The sequence below is a fragment of the Melospiza georgiana genome, chromosome 4 (genome assembly GCF_028018845.1).
Source record: "Melospiza georgiana isolate bMelGeo1 chromosome 4, bMelGeo1.pri, whole genome shotgun sequence".
Classification (NCBI taxonomy): Eukaryota; Metazoa; Chordata; class Aves; order Passeriformes; family Passerellidae; genus Melospiza; species Melospiza georgiana.
In genome coordinates this window covers 21,036,060-21,058,983 of record NC_080433.1, presented here as the reverse complement: position 1 = coordinate 21,058,983, position 22,924 = coordinate 21,036,060, and the positions used below count along the sequence as shown (strand labels likewise).

Below are 22,924 nucleotides of genomic sequence, written 5' to 3'. Positions count from 1 at the left end.
CAGAAGGGTTTCCTTTCAAGCTATGTAAGAGAGGAAGGAAACACCCATTAAATGCAAACAGACCTGCTCTCAGTTATATGAATTTCCTTGGCAATTCCATGCAAATAAATTAATTTGCTTTGAAATAAATGAGTGAAGAAATGTTGCAAATGGCACCACCCTGCAAATGGAAGCTTAGTAGCCTTTTTAGTAATACTCAACCATGTACTGGAGCCCTGTTGGGAACTTTTTGTCAGAAACCTAGTTTTGTCTTGTGTTCTTTCAGCAAAAAAGGCAGAGAACAAAGGTGTGATTTTTTTTTTTTTTTTAATTACCTTCAGCCTTTGTACAGATTATTTAAATTTCTTTCCTGCTGTAGCTGTCTCCATGGATGTTTACCTTTCAAAAACTGACCAGTTCAGGTCAGGATGCGACAATCCATGAATGTTCTCTTGTTAATTACCTGTGGGTTGGTTTGGTTTGTTTGGTGGGGGTTTTTCCCCTTTTTTCTACTGACTATGTCTAGAAAGCTTTGGAGAGTTTTTTTTGCTGGTGCAGACTGTTTTCAGTCCTGTCTGCAATCTTACAGGAGCCTGGAGATATTGGCTGTGCTGTCTAGACTTAAAAACAGGCATTGAAACTTTGCTGTGGTGAGACAATGTGTTTTTATGTAGAAATAGCTGTAAGACTTCCTGGAGAGGCCTTCTACAGTCTTTGCAAAAGAAAAGGATGCCTTTGGGTGGTCAGATCTTTTCTTCAACCTCCCTTTTCTTTTCTGATTGAGAAACTATAAACTACATAAAGTGTGCATTTGCTTTGCACTTGAGACAGCATGATCCTGAGTATTTAACTGCTGTGTCCAAGCATCTCGCCTTTCCTCCTGCTTTCCCTGGAGGTGCAGACTTACCTGCCCATGAGCTATAAAGATGCATGTGTCACAAGGATGAAGTTGAAGCAGTTTATTAACTCCTTTTCACTATCTTTGAGCACCCAGCTCATAGAGCTTCATGTTCAAAGAACATATTTCATGTCTGAAAATCACAACTGGAGCAAAACAGGGGAGTGCTTTTCATTGAGCAGAACCATGCAAGAATCAACCAGCATCACTTTAGTTGCACATTGCACCACTGAGGGGTGATGCTGGGCTGGAACTTCTGAGCCTCTCTTGTGTTGGACTGCAGATGATCCCAAAGGTGAGTGCAGAAGCACAGGTGTTCCCTGGGTCCTGTGGAGTCTGGATCTGTCGTGTGCAGGATGCACTGGATCCTGATGAATGAACGGGCAAGCACAGAAATTGGTCTTAGGAATTTTTTCTAGATCTCCCCTCACTCTGAGAGTAAGGACTGTTCACCATGCAAAGCTATAGGTATACATTGGGTTTCCATTTTATAGTAATTATGAGATTGTACATGCAAGGGTTCCCTTCTCTTTTTACACAGATATCCTCTCTTATAAAACTGTGTTGCTCAGAACATGTTTGTTGTTTTATTAGTTACCTGTCCTGGCTTTTTATTGTCTCTTTTAATTTACAATACTGGTTTCTTAGGCTATTAAAAAGGGTGAAAGTAGGAATTACCTCAGTCAACTTTTTTAGATTTTGGAAAATGTGATGGCAGTTTCTAAAATCAGAATGGTCTGATTTTTTCCAGCAAGTGTTTTCTTATTCATAACTTCCATAAAACACAGACAGATGGATTGTTCCCTGCCCTCTTTCAGGGTGGTGGGACCTCTCTCTCCAGTCAGGGAGGTGTGAGGGTGCGTTCTTGCCTTTAGAAGAGGTCAGATTCCATTCTCTCACATCTCTGCGGACTGCAGCATCCTCTCTGGCAGGTCCAATGCTTATAACAGTCATACCAAACCTTTGCAGAATATTGCAGGTAGGTGTCCCTCCAACACATTATTACTCTAGGGATGTGCAAGTTAACCTAGCTCCTTTCTAAAGAAAAAATAGCTTCCCTGAGTTGCAAAAATCATTACACTGATGTTCTTTAAACAAACAAATAAAAAGATATGATTGTTTCTGTTGTGATTTTTGTGTTGTCTATATTGTCAATGTATGGAAGTTTAAATTTTAGAGTTTATAGAAGTTGTGGGGCTTTGTTTGGGTTTTTACGTTTGTTTATTGGTTGAGTGTTTTTTTAAAGCTTCCAGTCAGGGATCACAAATGTCTAGGCATAAGCTTTAATTCAGTAAGAACATGTATTTCATTCCTTGAGCTTAGGGCTTTGAAGTGTAGCTCACAACTCCAGTTTTGACAAACACTGAAAGCCAGTCATGATATCTGAGACTGACAGTTTATTGGTATAAACAAATATGTTTAAGTTTTATCAAGTATTAGGGGCATGATCCTGTAAATCTTTTGTAGAAAAAGTGCTACTGAATACCAGCTTAGGTTCTGTATATTTTAATTTTCATCACTATTTAAATGTAAATTTGCATAGATTGATAGTGAATCTATATTTAACAACAAGACTTTGTCAATAGTTACGCCAATTCAGATTCACAGTTATTTTCAGGTTCTACGAAAAATTACTTGAAAATGGGTTTACCCAAATAGATAAGTCACATAATTTCTATGCTACAGCTGTAGTAGATGGAAGGTAACATCTCTGTAGAAGTTGAGAATTTTGGTCAGAATTTATGTATTTTACATTATAGGTTTTGTATTTTAGTTTTCTTAAAATGTATTGATTTCTATGGGAAATCAGTGCTGAATAAATCTGGGGACAGGTAGGTTATGCTGTCTTCCATTTACTTTTTCCAGGTCAGTAGCAACAAAAGTTTCCAATGTCTGATTCTGGTAATGTGAAGTTGTTGGGAACTGGTGAGCTGGATTCCTGACTGGTTTGACCAGTCCACATTGTGAAAACTGTAGTCAGGATTTGGGGAAATATATTAATGATGGCTGGGAGAATGTGGTGAGTCTTGGCTGTGGAAGGCTTTCCTGGAGGTGTGCACCTCAGAACTGAAAGAACCAAATTTTCAACAAGCAGACTTGAGTCTTCTTCCCTGTTTAATATTTATTTCTTAAGTATACCCACTTACTTCAGCAAAACTACTTGTTAAGTGAGGAATTATATATGACAAGTGTTGAACTGTTGAGGCAAATCTGCAAAATGGAATGTATTTTTAGGCTTAGTGGAAGTTACATGAAGACTTAATTAACCTTTTACATTTAGAAGTCCTTTTCCCTCCTTTGCTTAAATTTGGAGCCATCTTGGTGGCTGAGGTAGTCCTTGATGTTTTCTTGGGTTTCTCTGTCTTGGTTTGGCAAAGATTTGAAAATCACAGAATCATATCATGGCTTGAGTTGGAAGGGACCTTGATGATCATCTCATTTAAACTCCACTATCCACATTCCACTCTCTCAGCTTGCTCAGAGCCCCATCCAGCCTGGCCTTGGACACTGCCAGGGATGGGGCAGCCACAGCTGCTCTGGGCACCCCAGCACCCTCACAAGGCACAATTTCTTCTGGATACCCAACCTAAACTTACTCTTGTCACTGTGAAGCCATTCTCCCTTGTCCTGTTGATCCTTACATTATTGTAAATGTTTGTTACTTCCTTGAGAAAACTTAATTTTAATGCCACTGTCAGTTACTTGAATCAGAATTAAATTTAATGTACATGTAGTTTCATGGGTGACCTTATTTGCTGAAGACAGATTGAAGAAAGCTGGCTAAGAAACATTTATGAAACAAGATCCTGTAAAAATAAAGATGTATATTTTTGGAAATGCTTCTTATCTAGATTGCACCCTAAAAATGAACTGACTTGAAAATCTTGCAACCATCTTCTTTTTTTGTTTCAGTCAGTGTGTCTTAACTTTGAATTATTTTTGTGCATATTTGAAGCTGTTTTCTGTTTCTTTTTTTTTTCCCCTTTTAGATTAAAAAAAATATATGGGGTGTACAAAATATACTACCTCTATCCTAAAGAGATATCTTTTTTTTTAAGGAGAAAATGAGGATTTCATTTAGTACTGCTGTCATTTTGGCACCTTTCAAGAACATTATAATCTCTTGCAGTTTTAATTAAAAGGTAAAGTCATTGCTTTCCTAGTAAGTGCACCCTGCTGTATCATTCCAGAGTAAGGAGCCAATCTGTCTTGTCCAATACTGCTAATTTATTCTCTGTGAATTAAAATGCACATCTTTCTCTAGGTGCTATTTGCTCTTTCAAATAGCTGGTTTTAGTCAAACCATGCAACTACAGCATATGTCAGGTCTGAAGGAGGAAGCAACATGGTAGTAGCAGCAGGTAAGCCACACGTTTGCCATGCAGCTCAGTGCTGTTTAGTTACTGTTGTTTGGGAATGAGGATAATGACATGCCAGGAAATACATCCCTGAATTTGAGCTGCATATGTCTTGGGATGCAGTTCACAGTCCTGGGCACCGGCTGGAAAAGCCCTCAGTGGTACAAATCTGGGTTATCTGCAGAGTGTATCTGTCCCTCAGGAGCTCTACAATTTTCCTGAGCCACTGTCCACTGATATCAATGGGAATATTTTGGTTGACTTTGCTCAGTCTTTTTGAAAAATTAAATTTTAAAAACTGCCTGTAATAAGTCTAAATTGCTCCCACCTCTGTGATTCTCATGTTAAATGTGTTGCCCACAACTGCCTAAGGAGATGGCTTTTTTTACTTGTTCACACTGTTGGTCAGATATCCCAGCTGCTTCATGTTGTGCCTGGGTCTGTATCTTGGTGGTGTGTTCCTCCTGCAGCTGGAAGGGGCACAAGATTCCATCCTGCCAGGGGGCAGGACAGGGGAGCCTCGCCTTCTCCTGAAGTCTTCTGTCACAGACATCTTTTGTGAAAAATCATTTCTTTAGGATTTTTCCCCCTTCTGAGAAGTTGTGTGTGGCCTCAGGAACAAAATGTAAACAATGGTTATCTGCTGCTGTGGAATGCAATGGGTGCACCTGTGATTGGTCTTCTCTGGGTGTTTGGATTTACTGACCACTCACAGCAGAGCTGTTCTTGCTTTCTGCCGGGACACAGCTCCTTTGTTATTCATTCCTTTTCTATTCTTAGCTTAGCTAGCTTCTGGGAACTTTCCTTCTATTCCTATTAGCATAATAATAATAATGTAATATATATCATAAAATAATAAATCAAGCCTTCTGAACATGAGGTCAACATTCTCGTCTCCTTTCTTCACCTGCAACCCTTGCAAGCCCTGTAACATCTTCAGTGCTGGTGAGACCTGCTGCCTCTCTCTGCAGAGGAATGCTTGTGATTATGTGTGTCAGGGGACTCTTGTCCAGACTTCTGTTACTGATACACAGCCCAGGAGCCTCCTCAGATCCAGCTCCAGTTAGGTCGCGTTTTCTTCCAGCCCTTTTGGCTGCAAGTGGAGGTACACAGTGTCTGGAAGCACCAGAGGGTTGACAACAAGGCTGCACCTGCCTTTTCTGTGGTCCCTATGGGTCCTCTGTGTCCAAGGACCAGATTTCATCCAAGACTATTCAAAATTACTCTACTGTTTCTCAGCCCTGCATCTGCATCTGTTACCTGCACTTTTGTCTAGTTAACAATTTGCAGTATTTTCTTTGAGGCATACTTTGATTAGCAGGGCTAATGAGGCAGTGGCTGCCTGGCAGGCTGGAGCAATAATTTATACCAGCAGTTTACAAGAAAAGAAAGGTTATAAGAGGAAAAAGGAGAGTTAACTGTGTTAGTCACAGTTAGCTACAGAGAAGAAACTGCTGTTCAGTGCAGAGTATTGCCAGACAAAAGGGGAGGTCAGTCTGAGAGCCTAATTCTGTGGCATGAACCATTTCTCTTCCCTCCTTACTTTTCCCTCATTATAAGATGCGTGCATTAATGGGATTCCAGAGATCATTGCTCTTCTAGGAATCAATATCTGTCTTACAGATGTAACTCAGCTAGGAGGCTTGATTCCCATGGTGCTTTTTACCCTCAAGGCCAGCATGCTGATGTATGTATTTATTTCCTTGGACTAATGTCTGTGGCATGAAAGCCATGCTTGACACAGCTCAGTGGTTTTGGGGATAGGAAAAAAGCCCAGAACCTGCAGAATGTCAGGAGGAGGTGAAGTTTGATGGAGTTTCACCATGGCTGGGCAGCTGAGAGTTTGTATATAAAAAAGGGAAGGTTTGTGGCTATGTTGTGATGGAGGCTGGAGTGGCCAGATTCACTCAGGGGCTGGGGAGCAAATGTACATCCATGGCACATTGTAAGTTTTTTCCTTTGTTTTGCCTCATTACCTGTGAAGACTACAAAATATGGAAGTGGTGCCTCACCATGTGTCCTTAATGCCAGGCATTAGATTTTCTATAAGCCTTACCTGAGGTCAGCTAGTTATTGAGCAATGAAAAATGGTTTAATGAAGACATAAAGTGTGATTCTTGGCCTGTTTATGGTAGGTTCTGAAGTCTTTATGAACAAATTCTGTAGAAAACCTGTAAAAATTAATACCTCTTTCACAAGCAGAGCTGTAAGGCTTTAATGCTTCTGGCAAATAATATACAGCTCTAAAGAGTTTGAAATAAAATGTGTTCCTTTAGGTAGTGAAGTGTTGTTATTATATGTCCTTAAAATGGCTGTAACTTTTCATGCAGAAAAATTAAACTGCATGAAGCAATGTAGCCAAATCAGCAAAGAAATGTAGAGTTAAAGCTGCCATTGGATTCTTAATCTTGCCCTTGGTATTTAGACGTTGCTGCACACGTGGTTCCCTCATGGAGGATCCCCGAGGACTGGAGGTGTTGTGTGCTTTAAGATGGCACCAAAGCTTTCTCTGGGAAGTTTTTGGTGGAGCAATAGTGTAAATCTCACTGAAATCCCCAAAGCCAAGGATATTTGGAGTTTTGCTCTTGTGAATACTGTCTCAAAACCTGGTTGAACACACTGCACTGCCACATGGGTTGAGACAAGGTCTTGTGTGCTGGTTTTGACTGAAGTTCAGTGTCCTAATCAAAAGCATGCTTGGGTTTGATGACATCAAAGAGTTGTTGCTATAACTTAATAACTGCATAGACCATGTGAGAATTGTCATATTTTTGTAAAGCCTTTGATTTCTTCTTCCTCCCTCCTCTTTTTTCTGTAAGCAAGATTGAATAATATATTTGATTTTTATGGACTGGTTAATGAAGGTTGTTGGGGTAGTGGATGCATTTGTCTTTTCTGGTCTTTAACACACCTCTAACTGAAGATCTGATCAGACCTTTCAGTACCTGAAGGGAACCTACAAGGAAGATGGAGCGAGACTATTTACTCCAAGGGCATGAAGAGACAGGACAAGGAGAATGGCTTCACACTGATAGAGACGAATTTTAGATGGGATATTAGGAAGAAATTGTTCCCTGTGAGAGTGATGAGGCCCTGGCACAGGTTGCCCAGAGAAGCTGTGGCTGCTGCCCCTGGATCCCTGGAATTTTCCAATGCAAAGCTGGATGGGGCTCTGAGAAACCTGGTGGCAGGTGTCCCTGCCCATGGCAAAGGGGTTGGAACTGGGTGGTCTTTAAGGTCCCTTCCAACCCAAACCAGTCTATGATTCCATGTGGCAGCTCCCTTTTAGGTTCTTAGTTTCTAGAAGCATTGAGCATCCAACTGGTCCAATCCCTAATGAAAGCTGCTGGATGTTAAAATCCTTTTGAAAAAATGGGAACTTTAAAAATTTCTGTGTAGGGAGATGAGCACTGTGGGAAACTGTTCAAGCTAAAAATAGCTGAGCAGTTTTCAAAACTGAGTCCTAAGAATCCACATTTCATTTTTCTTTCTTCTGAGGAAGACTGAATAGCCATGATAGTAAGAGCAGGCTCCTTCCCCCCATGGCAGCTAGGGACCAGATCAGGTGCCTATAGGTAATTTTTAAATAAACAAGGCTGCATGTTGGCTCCCTGGCATCTTGGAGATTTCTGTGGAGCAGAGGACTCTGGGGACTCAGAGGACTCTGGCTCTTAGGGGATCTGCCAGCCTTTGAGGCTTCCACTGACTGCTCACCCTCAGGTTCTGCACAGCTCTCTGCACTGTATGTGAAATATCCAAAATTCTGTGGATCCTGGAGAGCAAACTGAGGATACTCCATAGCAATGAGCTGGGAACAATTGGAAGAAAAGGCATGAATTGCCAGCTGCCTTCAGCAGTTGTTTTTCTTACTGAATATGGTATTTTGTCACTTATCATCCATACAGTATTGCATAGCAGATTGTTGTTCACTTTTATATTCTGCTTTTAGAATTTTTGCAACCAGTAAATGACTTATCAAGAAAATATGTTTATGTAGAAAATGAAGTGTCAAATTATCCACTGTTTCGATTACTTGGGTGGTTGTTATTTTTTTCCCATAATTGACTCCTCTGAAAAGCCTTTCTTCTCAGAGAGGCCGCTGTGTTGTCAATCGTGCCAAATTGTATGAGATTATGTGCTACAGTTTTGTGACAGAAACTGATACTCATTAGGAAGTTGTGATCACTGTAATAAAAAGTAATGAAAAGGAGATGCACAGTTGTCTATTCAAAACATGACAAGCATTCTCTTCTTTCCTCTTCCTTCAGTGTCAGTCAATCTGCAGCTCCTTTAAATTACCACTTGTGCGTATTGAATTCACTCTTCCATTGACTAATCTTGTTGAGACTGTACATTAAATAGGAGACATTTCTAATGGGTCCACTGCTTATGGAAGGCTTTTGGCATCTGACTTGTTTGGCAGAGGGGGGAGCAGAGAAGAAGGGAAAATTGGAAAAAGATTGAAGGAGATTTCCTTGTGTTCTTTTCCTCTGTTGGTCAGTCACGGCTCTGAGCGCTTGTGCCGCAGTTTGCTGCTGAGAGAAGTGGTTGGTTGCACACATTAGCACCTCACAGCATTGCAAGGACTGTTCTCTCCCTGCCACGCTTCACAGCCACATATAAATGTTAGTACCTTGACCCCAAAGAAAACAGCCAGAGATGAGGTCAGCAGGTTAAGGGTGGCAGTACCATATGGAGGCACAGCTCAGCTTCTCTTCACTTATCTCTAGCAAAGTGCACATAAGAGTAATCAGGGTTCACATCTACTTGCTTCCTCTCCTGATTTATCTCAGTTAACTAGCTGAGGCAGTAAGTTAATTTTTCCTTGGTCATTGGTATTCAGGAAGCACTTTGGAGATGTGACTAAGATCAGAGCTCCCTTATTTTAGTCATTGTGTGCACATGTACTAAGAACTTAAATCTCTTTTATTGAGCCAATGTATTTTGTCTTGCATTGTTGCAGGCTTAGCTGACAGTGAGCCAGTCCCTTTTTAAGCTGCAGTAACCTTCCTGCATGCCTTACCTCACCTCAGGGAAGCACGCCCTTCCCTGCTGGGATAACCACCTTCAAGCAAGGCTGCTGCTGGCCCCTTGTGCTTGTGACTGACAGATTTAATCCATGCTTAACATGGTCCAGGCAACACTGAGTATCACCAGTGATGATTACTGGGGGATCTTTTGGAAGAGAAGCTGCTCCCCACTCCTTATGTACATGGGAAATCTCCCTGGCTTCTTTCACAAAGCAGAGCAGCTCCTCTCAGTTGAGACACATCAGCTGCTTCACTGCCATGCATGAATGTGCTGCTTTACTGCTGTCTGTTCCTTGGAGAGGGTTGCATTTCATCAGCACCCTGCAAAACATGGTTGTTGAGCTACCTTTCCTGAAAAGAAATGCTGAAGTGCTCCAGTTGCAGCAGCATTTTAACTCTGGGAATGTTCTCTTCAACCTGCTCTGAATTAACTGAAAATTATAGTGAGCATCAGGCAGTTGGTTAAAAAGTTTTCCAGGATGACACCTTGTCTCCCTGCTGTTATTGACAGAAATAATGCAGTATTGAATCACTACCCATTTCAGCTGTAAATACTGAACTGGATTAAGTAGACTTTTCTCTTACTAAAATCCTTACCTATGCATTAATGAAATGCTGTTTGAAATGGCAGGGATAATAAATACCACCTTAATCCTCCTTCACTTTCCCATCTCTGTCTTTTGAGATCACTTGCATTAAGGTCCATAGTGAAGGAATGCTGTGGACAGAGGGTTTATCCTTGTTACTGATGCGATTGGGAAGCAGCTTCATAGCTGCCTCTCACTGGTTTGTGCCACCTTTGAGCACTGGTGTTCTGTGGGTAACAGGAAAGGATAGCAATCAACTAATTTATTTTTATTTCCTAGATGCTTTTCTAGGCTCCAGTATCACATTAGCTGAGTGCCTCAGAGTCTTTGCTATTGCAGGCCTCTCACTGTCCTTCCTAGAGGTGGAAAAAGTGATCTGCTCATTTATGGAGGTCGTCCTAAAATGCAGTGACAGTGACTAAATCCTTTTTCACTAAAGGAATTGAATCCCATTCCCTGCCATGCCTGTGCAGCACCCCAGTAATAGCTGAGAAATAAGCAAGATACGGTCTGGGCAAAATATCAGTTTTCTTTCTCCAAGAGCTGAGGTCCACCCAAGATGTTGTCTGATGTCCAAAAGACGCTAACTTTTTCGTTAGCTTTACACCCAGTAGATTTCAGTCTTGAAGGGTGAGCAGGGACTTTTCAAGATGAAGTGGAATTTTTCTTCCTTATTTTGGACAAACTGCAGTTGTGTCTTGTTTTTGAGAAGAATATCTTCTGGACTTGTCTTAGAACGGAGTGGTTTCCTCATCATTATCCCCATTGACTGAAGTTTGTTTTTAAAGAATTCCTGAGCTTTCCAAATGCCCTCTGTTTATATTTCCCTCTGCCCAACTGAGCAAAAGGGATTTTGAATCAATGTTTTGAGAGATGATAATTTCTTAATTAAGGTGTATGCCAGGGGTGTTGCAGGCCATGATGCAGCTGCCCAAGCTACAGGTCTTGTTGTGGGCTTATCTGTCAACATTAAGGACAGAATGAAATGGATTTCATTTATTTAATGGTTTGAAGATGAAGAAGACACAAAATGTTGGTTTAACTGAAGGTACTTCATGGTTGAAGGTCCTTCATGTAGTACTGTGGCTTTGCACAGGTGCACTGAGTGGTGGTCAATACAAATACTTGTTTAGCACATTGGGAGAAAGGAGTTGGGGAGTGGGAGAGAGATATTCATCCCATGTTATTCCCACACTGTTTTACTTGATTGGAAAGGAAAACACACCATTTTAATTTTATGTCAGGGAGACTATTTGAAATTTATTTGCTTTATGTCTGTGTAAGCAGTTAGAACTTTCTGTGCCTGCCTAATGTGAGGATCCAGCCTGTAGTTTGACTTCTAGGTTTTTTTCCCCTAACAGCATGCAAAATCAGAAGTACATTTCCCCTGCCTCTTTTGTAGAGACTTGAAGTATTATTTTTAAAAGACTGATTCAGAGTGATTGCGCACCAAACAAGATGCTGAATGGGACCTCAAACCTGACACAAATCTGCCCTATTCACTTTGAAAAAGCACCTTCTTTGTGTGTTTCCCTTTTAAAGTCAGGGCTAAAGGCATTCTCTTTCCATACACATTGTAGTTGCATATGGATTGAAGAAAGAAGGGAATAAGAGGAGGATTTTGCCAACAAAATAAAATCCAGCCTTGACTTTTATAGCAGATTATCTGGGAAGAGGGTTTCTTCAGTGTGAGTAAAGCTTGGCCGTGGCATGGTGATTAAAGTGTACTAAAGGACAGACAAGAACTATTCAGGCTTCTCTCAGCAAAGCTACATTTCCTTCAGTCTTTTCTTTGCCTTTAGTGTAGCCTAGGTCCTGGCATTCTTCCTGTGAGGAGTTGCTGTCATTCCTTTTCTTTCCTCCATTCCTTCCTACTTGTGTTTTGCAAGAAAAGAAACTGATTCATGTGGGTAGGTAGCACTATATTCTCACACTTTCTTGTCCCACCTTTGCAAGGAAGCCACTGATTCACTGAGATGCTTTTCCCATCAAAATTCACTATAAAGACCAATATTTCTTGGTAGATTTTGCAGAGTACCATTGCAACCTGGATAAAGGTTTTACTACATAAGTGTAAAATATTTTTTCCTTCATGAATAACTTACAAAAGGCACTGTGATTACAGATAGCAACTTGACCTTCATGACAGCCTTCAAGCCTGGCATTCTACTGGGACTTTTGTTTTAAAGAGGGATGGTTGGCTGATTGTGTCAGTTGGGTTTGGGTTGTGCCCTGTCATTTGAACCACACAAAGAGGTTGATCAGACTGGCACAAGCTCATCTCTTTACTCTCCTTCAATGTGACATCTAAAACTCTTCCCATGTGTCTCCAAATTGCAGCAATAGATGGTATTAATAAAATACCAATAAAAGTGTTCTAATGACAAGCATAGTCAGGTACTGGAATTGCTTGCCTAGGGATGTTCTATAATACTGGATATGCAGCACTCAGTTTGCAAATATTCTTAAAAACAAGTTAAACCTCTTTAAGAAATTGTCTTGGATGTGGATAATATACCTTCAGGCAAAGGAATGGGTGAGATTTCTTTAGTTCTACTTTTTATCATTTAACAGAACTCTGTTAACAGAACATGTTAACAGAACTCTGGAAATATTTTGCCATATTTACCATCTGTTGACCTGTAAGAAGTGATATCTTGGAAAATCGGCATAGAAAATTTTTGCCTACTTGTGTAATTTGAATAAGCTCAGGAGCTGAGGGCTTGTTTTTCAAAATGCCTTTTGAGACTGGAAAGGGGTTTGACAGCATGGATGTATGTGTGATATATAGCATTGTAAACGTGCTTTAGTCCTTGGAAATGTGTCTGTTTTTGTTTAATGCACAGGGAACAACGTCATGAGGACCATCCATGGGGTAGGAGAGATGATGACCCAAATGGTGCTGAGCAGAGGGTCTGTGTTTCCCATCAGTACCCCTGACATACAGCCAAGCATTCACCCAAGCAAGCAAGCCAGCACTGCAGACAGTGAAGATGTGATTGTAATGGACACCAAATTGAAAATCATTGAGATTTTGCAGGTAATAACGAGGGATGGTATATTGCACAGCAGTCATTTCGCAGTTCTTTACTCACACAGTGGCCAGTTCTGTTTCCCACATTCTTACTATTCACTGGGCTGTTTATTGTAGAAATACCTCCTTGACATGAGGAAGGATAGTCCTCTGTGTGAAAAATTGCAGAGTTGTGGTCCTCACCCTGCTTCACTTTTGAAGGAACAGGATGCTGCAGAAACTTTCTCACTGTAACTGTGCAAAGACAACTTGTCCTCCAATCTGCCTCACTAATGTTTCCTGAACACAGTGTGTCTGTTTCCAGTTTCTTTCACACACTTAACACTGGGGTGGTTGCTTGATTTAAGCATTTGACCCCTCTGTTGCAGTAGTTGGATAAAGGGCAGAATTGGCCCTGACCCTGCTGAAGTTGGGGGAGGCTGCACACTTTTGGTGCAATTAATGCATTTCAGATTTCTGCTGTTGGGCTGAGAACAGTTTGTGGGCTGTTGTGATTTTCTCCCAGCTGATGTGACAATCTGGGTGACACCAGCCTGCCTCCTGAGATGCAGTTTTCACTCGGTGCTGTTAATAAGTGAAGTGGCACACGCTTGCTCTGTGTACTGAATCCTGCTTTCTGCAGTGCTTGGGCCCTGAAGGAATGTTTCAGTGTTTTCTATAAATTCTCTGGATTTGTTGGTACCAATGTCACTTTTGAAGGATTCCATTTGTTCTGACTGATCATAAATTATTTAGATGACTCTAATTACTTGGCATCTGAAAGGCTATCAATTGTTAGAATATACTCAATATTGCATTCTTTGATTCTAGGCCTCCATTACTTTAAAACTTACAGTGAAAGACAGAGTGTTACAAAATTGTATGACCTAAATAACACAAATCATGTGTATTGCTTTCCATTTTCCTTGTTTGTATGACTGAGTTTCTCTCCATGCTGTCCTGCTTTACTGGTTGATGCCTAGGTGAATGATTCCAGGACCTTGTCCTGTGCATTCCCTGAGGAAATCACATGTTGTCTCTTCCTTTCCTTTTTCACGGCACATTCATTGCAAGACCACTCAGGATTGAAGAGTACTTAATCCTAACTTCTTACTTAATCTGTGGTTTGGTAGTAAAGGATTGGTCACATAGTTGAATTACTTCAGATAAGTGAGTTGTCATATGCTGGGTGAATCCCAGTAAATGTGCATATATATGATCCTAGCCTACAAGAAATACAAAATCATTCAGTTTCATTTAAAATGCCATGAGGAAGGATTAATTTCAATCATGTTACCTTTCATTACTGTGTTATTAGCCTCAATGGCAAGTAAGAATATTTTAGATTTATTGTACTAACATGCAAAGCAAGTACAATGGTGATTAAAGCTATTCTATTCTCAGAAATATTTCAGTTTATAGTAATTTAATTCTCAACATATCTTCCTGTTGCTTTAAGTAAAGACTGTTTAACTTATGATTTCTATTCTGCCCTCAGCCAGAATTAAGCAGATGGTCTGATAGACTTAGTTGACTATGCATGGACTTGGGAAATTTTTATTTTTAAAAATCTTGCCTGTACAATTCTGGGGCAACTTAATAATGGAACCAAAATAGAGAAATCCTATTACAGTGGCTCTGGGAAGAATATTTGCTTTAGCTGTAGATCAAAGAATCAGTTTGCCACCATTTGCTAACTCACCTTTCAAATCACCTGTCACTTCAGCCTTGGAAACTCAGCATATGTCTTTCATCCCCACTGATTGTAAAATATGTTAAATAATCTTAAAGGTGTTTGATTACATGCTTGCATTTCCTGTGGGTAAGAAGCATCCATGTGTATAAGTGTCAGCCCTTAATTTGATACTAATGCTTGCAGCCTGGTTATTTTCCTTACTATTCCAATATAAAAGCACCACTTCCAGGTCTGAATTAGGATTTTTCCTGTATGAGTTTCCAGTTTCACAGCTGAGGAACAAAAAGGAATTTTTCAGGTATCTGAGAGGGTGAGCCTTAAGCCTGTTGTGCTTGCTCTCTGTTCCAGTCTGTGGGCATTGGAAGTCCAGCTGAAATATGAAATAATTGATGTCAGTGTGGGTTTGGAGGTTCTGACCTGGCTTGCGGGCAGTGAGGACAAGGCAGCGTGTTGGAGCCCCTGCACACACCCAGTGGTACTCAGGCAATCCATAGGGCAGAGTTCAACATGTCTCAGGATGGGCAGGGGAAAGAAAGGAATCACAGAAAACTGGTGAATGTATTGGATTGGTTTTTCATATCATAGTAAACTTAAATTAATTTGCTTCACTTTTTTTTTTTCTTGTAGTTTATTCTCAGTGTTAGACTGGACTACAGAATATCCTACATGCTATCTATCTACAAGAGAGAGTTTGGGGAAAACACTGAAACTGTTGACTGCTCTACCTCATCCCCACCTGACACACCAGGGAGTGCCTCAGGTAAACCTTGCTATTTTCTTTCAATGCAAAGTAATTCTGGGTGGGCAGCTGCAAACACTGAGCTCAGCTGCAGCAGAAAGACTATTTACAGGCTACTGTAAGTTGAAAAATTTGTGAAAAATTAAAAAAAAATAAGGAATTCCACAATTTTTTTTGCTGGCTTGTCCTCCTCCTCTAACAAAAAAGTGATTCCTTTTTCCCCACTGTGATATTTTGTTCTTTTATCTCTGCTCTTCCCAAAACACTGCATAGTGGTAAGTGGATAGTGTTTGGGGATGGATGAGGACAGGTTTAAGTGAGGTGAACATGATACAGGAATCATTTGGCTTTCCAGGGAGCCTTCCCATGCACACACAAGTGCTTAGAAGGTTTGTGTGAATACCTGCAAGTAGGGGAGAATTGGTCTAGTTGGAGGTGGGCATATGTATAATACCGGGGTGCTGAAGTCTTAAGTAATAAGTTATATTAAAGCCATTCTAAAGCAAAATGATGGTGTGGCAAATAACTGGGTTTATGGTAAATATTTTAAATTCATATATATGCTTTGCTGGGGTTGGTTCAAGGAAAAAGAAGAAAATATAAGAAAAAATGTAAAAGTTTGACTGTCTGCATCATTTGTGGGTCACTGCTGGTGACTAGTACAGCTCCTAGCACCCTGTGGCTTTGGTTATCACTACAATTCTCTTCGTCAGGAACAGTAATACACAATTTACCTCTGCCCCATGCCCTTGTTTGTTCTCTGCTACTCTTGCAGAAGGCAAATTTTTCCTAGTTGGGGAATGACTAGTTAGACCTTTACTTGATACCATCTGCTTTAAGGAGGAACAGAATTCCATATTGCTGTGCAGATTAAATGATGATCAATGACTTTCTTTATTTTTTCCTTTTCTTTCTTTTTTTTTTCCTTCAATTTTTTCTTCTGATTTTTCCCCAGCAATTGTTCCTGACATAGATGAAATTGCAGCTCAGGCTGAAACCATGTTTGCTGGCAGGTATATTCTGAAGTTTTATCTCTATATATATTTATATATCTTTTTGTTCATGTCAGTATTTCTCATGGCCAATCTCTGTGTATTCTGTGCTTTCTCTTCCCTTGCCTGCTTGTTAATTGCATAAGCCATACATGAACAGAAATGTGCCAGGAAAGACCTAGATTCAATCAAGCAAACAGCCCAGCTGGCCTGGATGGCTGTGGGATTGGCTATGAGCACCCTCTTAGTTGTAAGAGAGTTGGTAGAAAGTTTTCGTTGTGTTCCCAAAGGCAGCTGGGGAATGGTGTACAGGTGTATTGGGCTGAACCACACTAATTTTCTATTTGTCTTATAATGCCTCACATGGGTGCTGAAAAGCCACTCTTTTTCTGGTGTGTCTTATGGCTACAGCCCCAAATTTCCTGGATCAGCAGCTTGCTGTTGGCCCTTAGGAATTCTCCTAGATTGCATGACCTGTTGTCATTGCACTTGGTGTTCAAAGTCCTTGGGGACATTGTGCCAGCAATAATCTCTCCTGTGCCTCCTCAGATCAGGAGTGGACCACTTGCCATGATCCAGAGGTCCACCAGAGGCCTGTAGATCACAATTTATGCTTGCAGAGTTTTGAACAGAAAAAAGTAATCCATGAAAAACAGTCACACTGGAGAGTTATTACCATTATCACTATATTGGTTTAATTTTACGGATATAATTATAATTATACCAGTAAAAATAATTCCATTTAGACAAGGCCGTAGACTTTAAAGGTTTTCTTGGAGCTAAGGAGAAGGATCTGCAATGTGGGCACTGTGATCTTTCCTCTCTCAGTCCCTTATGCATTCTCAATCTTTACCAGCACAAGCAATGCCTCCAGGCCTCTCCTGAACTCCCATAATGTAAAACAACACACAGCCCTTGGCATCTGCATCTTTAAAATGAACAGAGACACCGAATGGTTTCTTGGAAACATTATTTCTGCTTTGATATGTTAAGTGTAAATCTGCTTTCTGCCGTTCCACATTATGAATATGATTCCAGAAATATGATGCTTTTGGCAATTCTTGCTATTTTTGATCTTATTTTTTCTTAAATGAAATTTTAATAGCAGCTGAAAAGGGAAGGAGTGAAAAGGAAAGGGTCAAATCAATCTCTGAGTAAATGCAGTTTACTTCATTTAATTTGGAATGGGGATGAACCTGGCTCAACTTATCCATGACATAAATGAATGCTTTTACAATATAGATTTTAATCACAATGTTTGACACTTTTCATAGATATTTACTTCTGCTCCATGGTGTCCATTGTGCTATAAGATTGCTGCAATAACTGTAGAAGACCTTGTAAAATATGTTAAAGTCATATTTCTAATTTCCTTCCTGCAGCATATTTAATTTGATTTTAAGAGCTCTGTCGAGTGAAGATTGTGTATAGAGGCATATATATCTCAAAAACTTTTATTTTTTCTTTTTTACTTTACTTTATTTGATCCTTTCTCCCCATTTCTGTTGCAGAAAGGAGAAGAATGCAGTTCAGCTTGATGATGAGGGGGGCAGAACTTTTTTACGGGTCCTCATTCACCTGATCATGCACGACTACCCCCCATTGCTCTCGGGGGCTCTGCACCTGCTCTTCAAGCACTTCAGCCAGAGAGCAGAAGTTCTGCAGGCATTCAAACAGGTATGGATGGGCTGAGTGTTAACCCAGGGAAGCCTTCCCAAAGGCTGTTCTGCTACTTAAATTACTGTTTGTTGCATGACAGTGTTATTTCCTCAGAGGTCAAGTATCAGCAGACTTCTTTGGCCATTTGTGCTGGTATATGTTATAGTTCTGTGCCCCCCAGAAATTGTTATTTCTGGCGCTGCATCCATTAGGGAAAGCGTAGGTCCGTGGTGAGCCTCTCACAGGGATCCCTCAGGGGCAGAGCCAGTGCCTCATGTTTGGCAGGCAGTGTCCCCATGTCAGCAGTGAGACTTCTTTGTTTTCAGGGCCGCTTAGGCTGGGCATTGTTGTTTTGTTATTCACCTGGTGCTTCTAATCCCAATTGAGGTGTCTCTGCACGGGGCTCCCCTGCTCTGATACAGCCATGCCCAAGTAGCAGGAAGGCAGGGACAGAGCCAAGCCTGTTTTCAGCTTTTATTCTGTCCCTCTGGTAGCAGTGCATGTGCAGGCTCCATGTGTCCGTGGATTAGGACAGGGAGATCTGATGTCATGGGGCTGCAGGACAGAGATGCCTCTGTTACATAACCCTTTATAACATATGTTGATAAGAACATCTGATGCTTATTGCAGGAGCTGGGTAGCGTGTTGTCTCATGGTTATGTAAGGTAGGGAGGTTCCTTTCCTGTGCAAACAGATGAATGATAAAGACCTGAAAAGCTTTTGTTTAATGTTTTTGTTGTGCAGCATAATGGCCTCCCACCAGGTATTTAAAGCTAGGCTGTGCTGGTTAGTTGCATAAATAGCTGTTATTCCCAGGTAAGCAAGGACTGAGTTGCTTAATGTGTTTTTGTGAAGGATGGAAAAGGCTAATGGAGAAATAAACAAAAAAGACTGTTGAGCACGTGGAATAAGAATGCCTGCAATTGAGCAGCATTCATAAATTCTGTAAAATAGCAAGGTTTTGCCAAGCCAAGAGAGATTATTATGACAAAAACTTTATATTACAAAATGGTGAATATTTGCCTGGATGTAATGTGGTTCTAAAAACAACATCAGTGTTGTCAGTGACCCTAATCTTTTACATGAGTAGGATTTCTTAAGTGTGTTTATTAATTTACTGTAAAAATTGCTGATCGTTTTTTGGCATATTATCTTCATTAATAATCTTGGAAGAACAGAAAGCATTACAAAGAAAGAAAATGTGTAGGTCATGCTAAATCAAAAACTACACATAACAGTGAAAAACCCAGATAATTTGAGCAGTACAGGAGAAGGAAAAATGAGATTAATCTTAATAAGTGGCAACCACTCAGATGGTGAAAAATTCCAAATTCCATGAACCTGAAAGTCAGTTTGTCAGCTATATTCAGAGAAGTTTTTCTAAGCTGGCCTAACAGTGTGAAAGTCTGTTGTTTTTCAATATTTGATTATGGTGGTGTCGGAGATCATTAAAATTGCTGGCCATTCTGACTTTTCTTTGGATGCCCTGATCCCTTCTCATACCGTCCCTTTTTTTCCCTTCTGAAGCACAGTGCTAAAGCAGAAGGTATTTCTAACTATTGCTTTAATAGTGTGTAACTGTATTTTATAATGCCATGAGGATCATGATCAGTGCATCAGAGCTCACTCTGCACAGAACTCAAGAGCCTGTGAATCTGCCTGTACTGAAAATGTTTTGCAGTGTATTCAAGAAGGTGAGAGGATGTTGTGAATGTTTTAACTATCCTGTTTTGGGCAACTACAGCCTCTGGCTCTGCTAAAGGTTTTTGATAAATGGGGTCTAAAAGCCTGCATGTGCCATGTTTGAATTTGCACAGCGAAGGTTGCACAAGGCACGTGGAAAGAGGCTTAGAATGGGAACTGTCAAGCAAATTACCCAGCCATAAGTGCTGGTGCTACTGCTGTAAGAGCTTCACAATTTTCTCCATTTCCAGGTTCAGTTGCTGGTGTCCAATCAAGATGTGGATAACTACAAGCAAATCAAGGCTGATCTTGACCAGCTCCGTCTGACTGTAGAAAAATCTGAATTGTGGGTTGAGAAGAGCAGCAATTATGAGAGTGGAGAGGTGGGCGACAGTCAAACCAAGGGGGGAGAAGAGCCAATGGAGGTGGGTTTAAAGCCTTTGCTGTCAGAATTGTTTCAATACTGATAGGTAGTTTCATGAACAACTGCAGAATCATGGTCTGGTTAAGCAAAGTGGCCAAGTGAGAATGTGAAGTATTCTGGCTGAGCTTTAGGAACTGACAGAAAAGGAAATAACACTTCTGTTATCAATGTATTCAGTATTCTCTCCTGATGCTTTCAGGAACTGTATTCTTAGGTCACAGAGCTGCCTTCCTTTCTGGGTGCAAGCCACAGTGTGCAGCAGCACCCTGAAAATAATCTGGGAATTGTGTGCTGGCAGTTGGATTGACTTGCTGGAAGAAAAGAGGAGTAGACAGTGTCCTGCAACCAAGGGAGAGGAGCACAGTCAAACCCATGTTTGCAAACATTACAAGTAATTCCACTCTTCACCACACAAGACTGACCTAAGAATGTTGAGATTTTGTAGGTGACCTAATGTTTTAGTTTCTTTGGCCCTTGTCATACCATTTTCTCAGGGTATACTCTGATTGGATGTAGAACTTGAATCTAAGACTGTGAAGACCTCTTTTCTAAAAGATTTCATCGTTGATATTTTTTAAATTTTGCTTTTCAGTGCAAACTGAGGTCACCATTTAATCATTTATCTCCAGCATGGGCTTTTAAGAAAACACAAAGTGTTGCTGTGATGGAGGTTTGTGCCATAAGAGTAGATAGAGGAGGCTTTTCCACCAATATTCCTTCCCACTTTTCCCTTTTCATCAGAGGAGGTGAGGAGAGATGAAGAGCTGTGATTTCTGACACAGCATTTTCCTTGTTCTCTTTCCTGGTGCCAAGAAAAATGGGTGAGGAAGCTCCCAGGGAAGTAGAAAGCCAAGTAGAGGTTATACAGCATTGTGGAGGCCACATTAGGAAAAAAAGCTGGAGCCATGGAGAAGAGAGAAGATGTTTGCAAACATCTGTGACACACACGTCGCCTTTTAGATGGGGAAGCAGATTTTTGGTGGCTTTATGCAGGGGCAAATCCAACACTTCAAGGAAGACTCCCAAATTCTTGCAACAGTGTAGGTCCTACCCTTTCTCTGATGTATCTTAGCTGATGTTCTGATACCACATCTTTAGTGGGGTCAAAATTAGGGAGGAATCTGGAGTTGAAGCTTATGTGGTTCTTTCTTTCCTCAAGCACAGCTCAAGTAGGAAAGGAAATGTTCCTTTATGTGTTTAATGAATTGAAAGGTAATGGGGAAAGAGAAAATAGAATTGTGTCAGGATTACAAAGTTTTTTAGCTATACTACATTTTTAAATTGAAATTTATTCCTACGGGTAGCCTTGATAGCAAGGAAACTCCAGGAAAAGGGGGCAAAACAATGTGTTTGAAACAGAGGCACCTCTCAATAGATTTTTTGAATGGTTTTTTCCCATGAGGCACCTGTATGGATTAGCAGTGCTTCAGTAGATGCACAATATTATCTCTGGCAGATCAGAGAGATTATTGTATCAGAGCAGTAATATGTAATCTGCTGGTTAGATCATCTGCTGGTAATTCTCTGAGAGCTGTGCCAGGTTACAATAGCTCAGAATCTTGTCCATCTTTCTTTTCCCCCTGCTAAATTCTTCTTTAACAGTGAAGAGGTGTTTTTACCTGGCAAAAAAGTAACATCAGGTAGTCAGTACTCTCTTTGATGTCTTAAATCAGGTGTAGGAGGTGTGATGTTGGGCATAATCTGCAATGTGTGAAGCAGGTGGCTAGCTTTAAGCAGACAAAAATCCCATGAGATCCATGCTTCCTTGGAATGGATACTGGGTATTCAGAGCTGGATGGGCCTCTGGGTCTTTAGGGAATATGCCTCATTTGCCTGTGTTGAATTTTTCCCAAACAACATTAAAGTGTGCACAGGGACTTAAATGGCATTCCAGAACCCTCTTCTCTTAAACCCAAGTTTCTGTTGTCATATAAAGCCTGTTGAAATGTATATAGTAGAGCTTAAAAATATCAGTTTTTTGCCTGAGTCTTCCTAGGTAATTGCTTTTCACCTTACTGTCATAACCTGTGAGCCTTTTTTTCTTATTTTTTAAAGTCATATGGCTTCAGAAATAAGATTAGTAGAAAAAAGACCTTGCTCTTATGAAAGTATCCAGAGTTCTCCACATGAAAAATGGCAAATCTTACATCCATGCAGGACTCTCTGGATAGGGACTGGAGATCAGAGCTGGAAAGAGTACTTAGAGTTATGCCAGACATAAATGAGACACCAATAGGGTTAGGAAGAAATGCTGAAATTGAGCTCACATAAGAGCCCTGCTTTAGAAGGGGAAATCAGATAAAGCCTGTTCACTTGGTTCTCTCTAGGAAGGGTGTTCTGGGTCTGTGTAGATACTACAGACCATGGAAAGTGTGATTTTTATTGTCTTGTCCCTGGAGGATGTTTGGTGGTGCAGCAACAGAAATGCAGCTCTGAGGAATAGAAACAGGCTCAGTGAAAGGACTTTAAGGTGAAGCTGGAAAAGAGTGCAGTGGCATTATGGAGTTCCTCATCTTTTCCATCTGCTGAGAAAGTTCAGTGAGGTTTCAAGTGGTCTAAACTCAGCACCTGTAAGCACCTGGTGTTCCCTTACTTCCCTTCTTTTCTGGTCTGTGACACCTTGCTCTGGTTCTGGGAATGTCTGAACAAACATCACGTAAAGGTTGAGGTTGTGAACTGAGAATTCTGTGTGTCCCTCATTTCCCTGGTGGAGCCTGTGGAGGGCAGGGCTGTGCCATGGGGACACTGACACGTGCCTTGCACTGCTGTCCTGCTGGGATGAGGGAGCCTGCTCAGACTGAATGCTGGAATCTGAGTCTCCTCTGGAAGCTAGCAGGAAAGGATCTACTGATGCAGTGTTATTCC

The 22,924-nt window shown here is 40.8% G+C and overlaps 1 protein-coding gene across 1 annotated transcript in view; it reads left to right on the top strand.

Annotated features, from left to right (window-relative positions):
* ITPR2 (inositol 1,4,5-trisphosphate receptor type 2) overlaps window positions 1-22,924 on the top strand; it is a 241,951-nt gene that overhangs the window by 79,101 nt on the left and 139,926 nt on the right. The window contains exons 22-26 of the mRNA XM_058022044.1: window positions 12,700-12,893; window positions 15,190-15,322; window positions 16,257-16,314; window positions 17,805-17,970; window positions 19,887-20,060. Of these exons, the coding sequence (XP_057878027.1) occupies window positions 12,700-12,893; window positions 15,190-15,322; window positions 16,257-16,314; window positions 17,805-17,970; window positions 19,887-20,060 (725 nt within the window). The remainder of the gene's footprint in view (window positions 1-12,699; window positions 12,894-15,189; window positions 15,323-16,256; window positions 16,315-17,804; window positions 17,971-19,886; window positions 20,061-22,924) is intronic.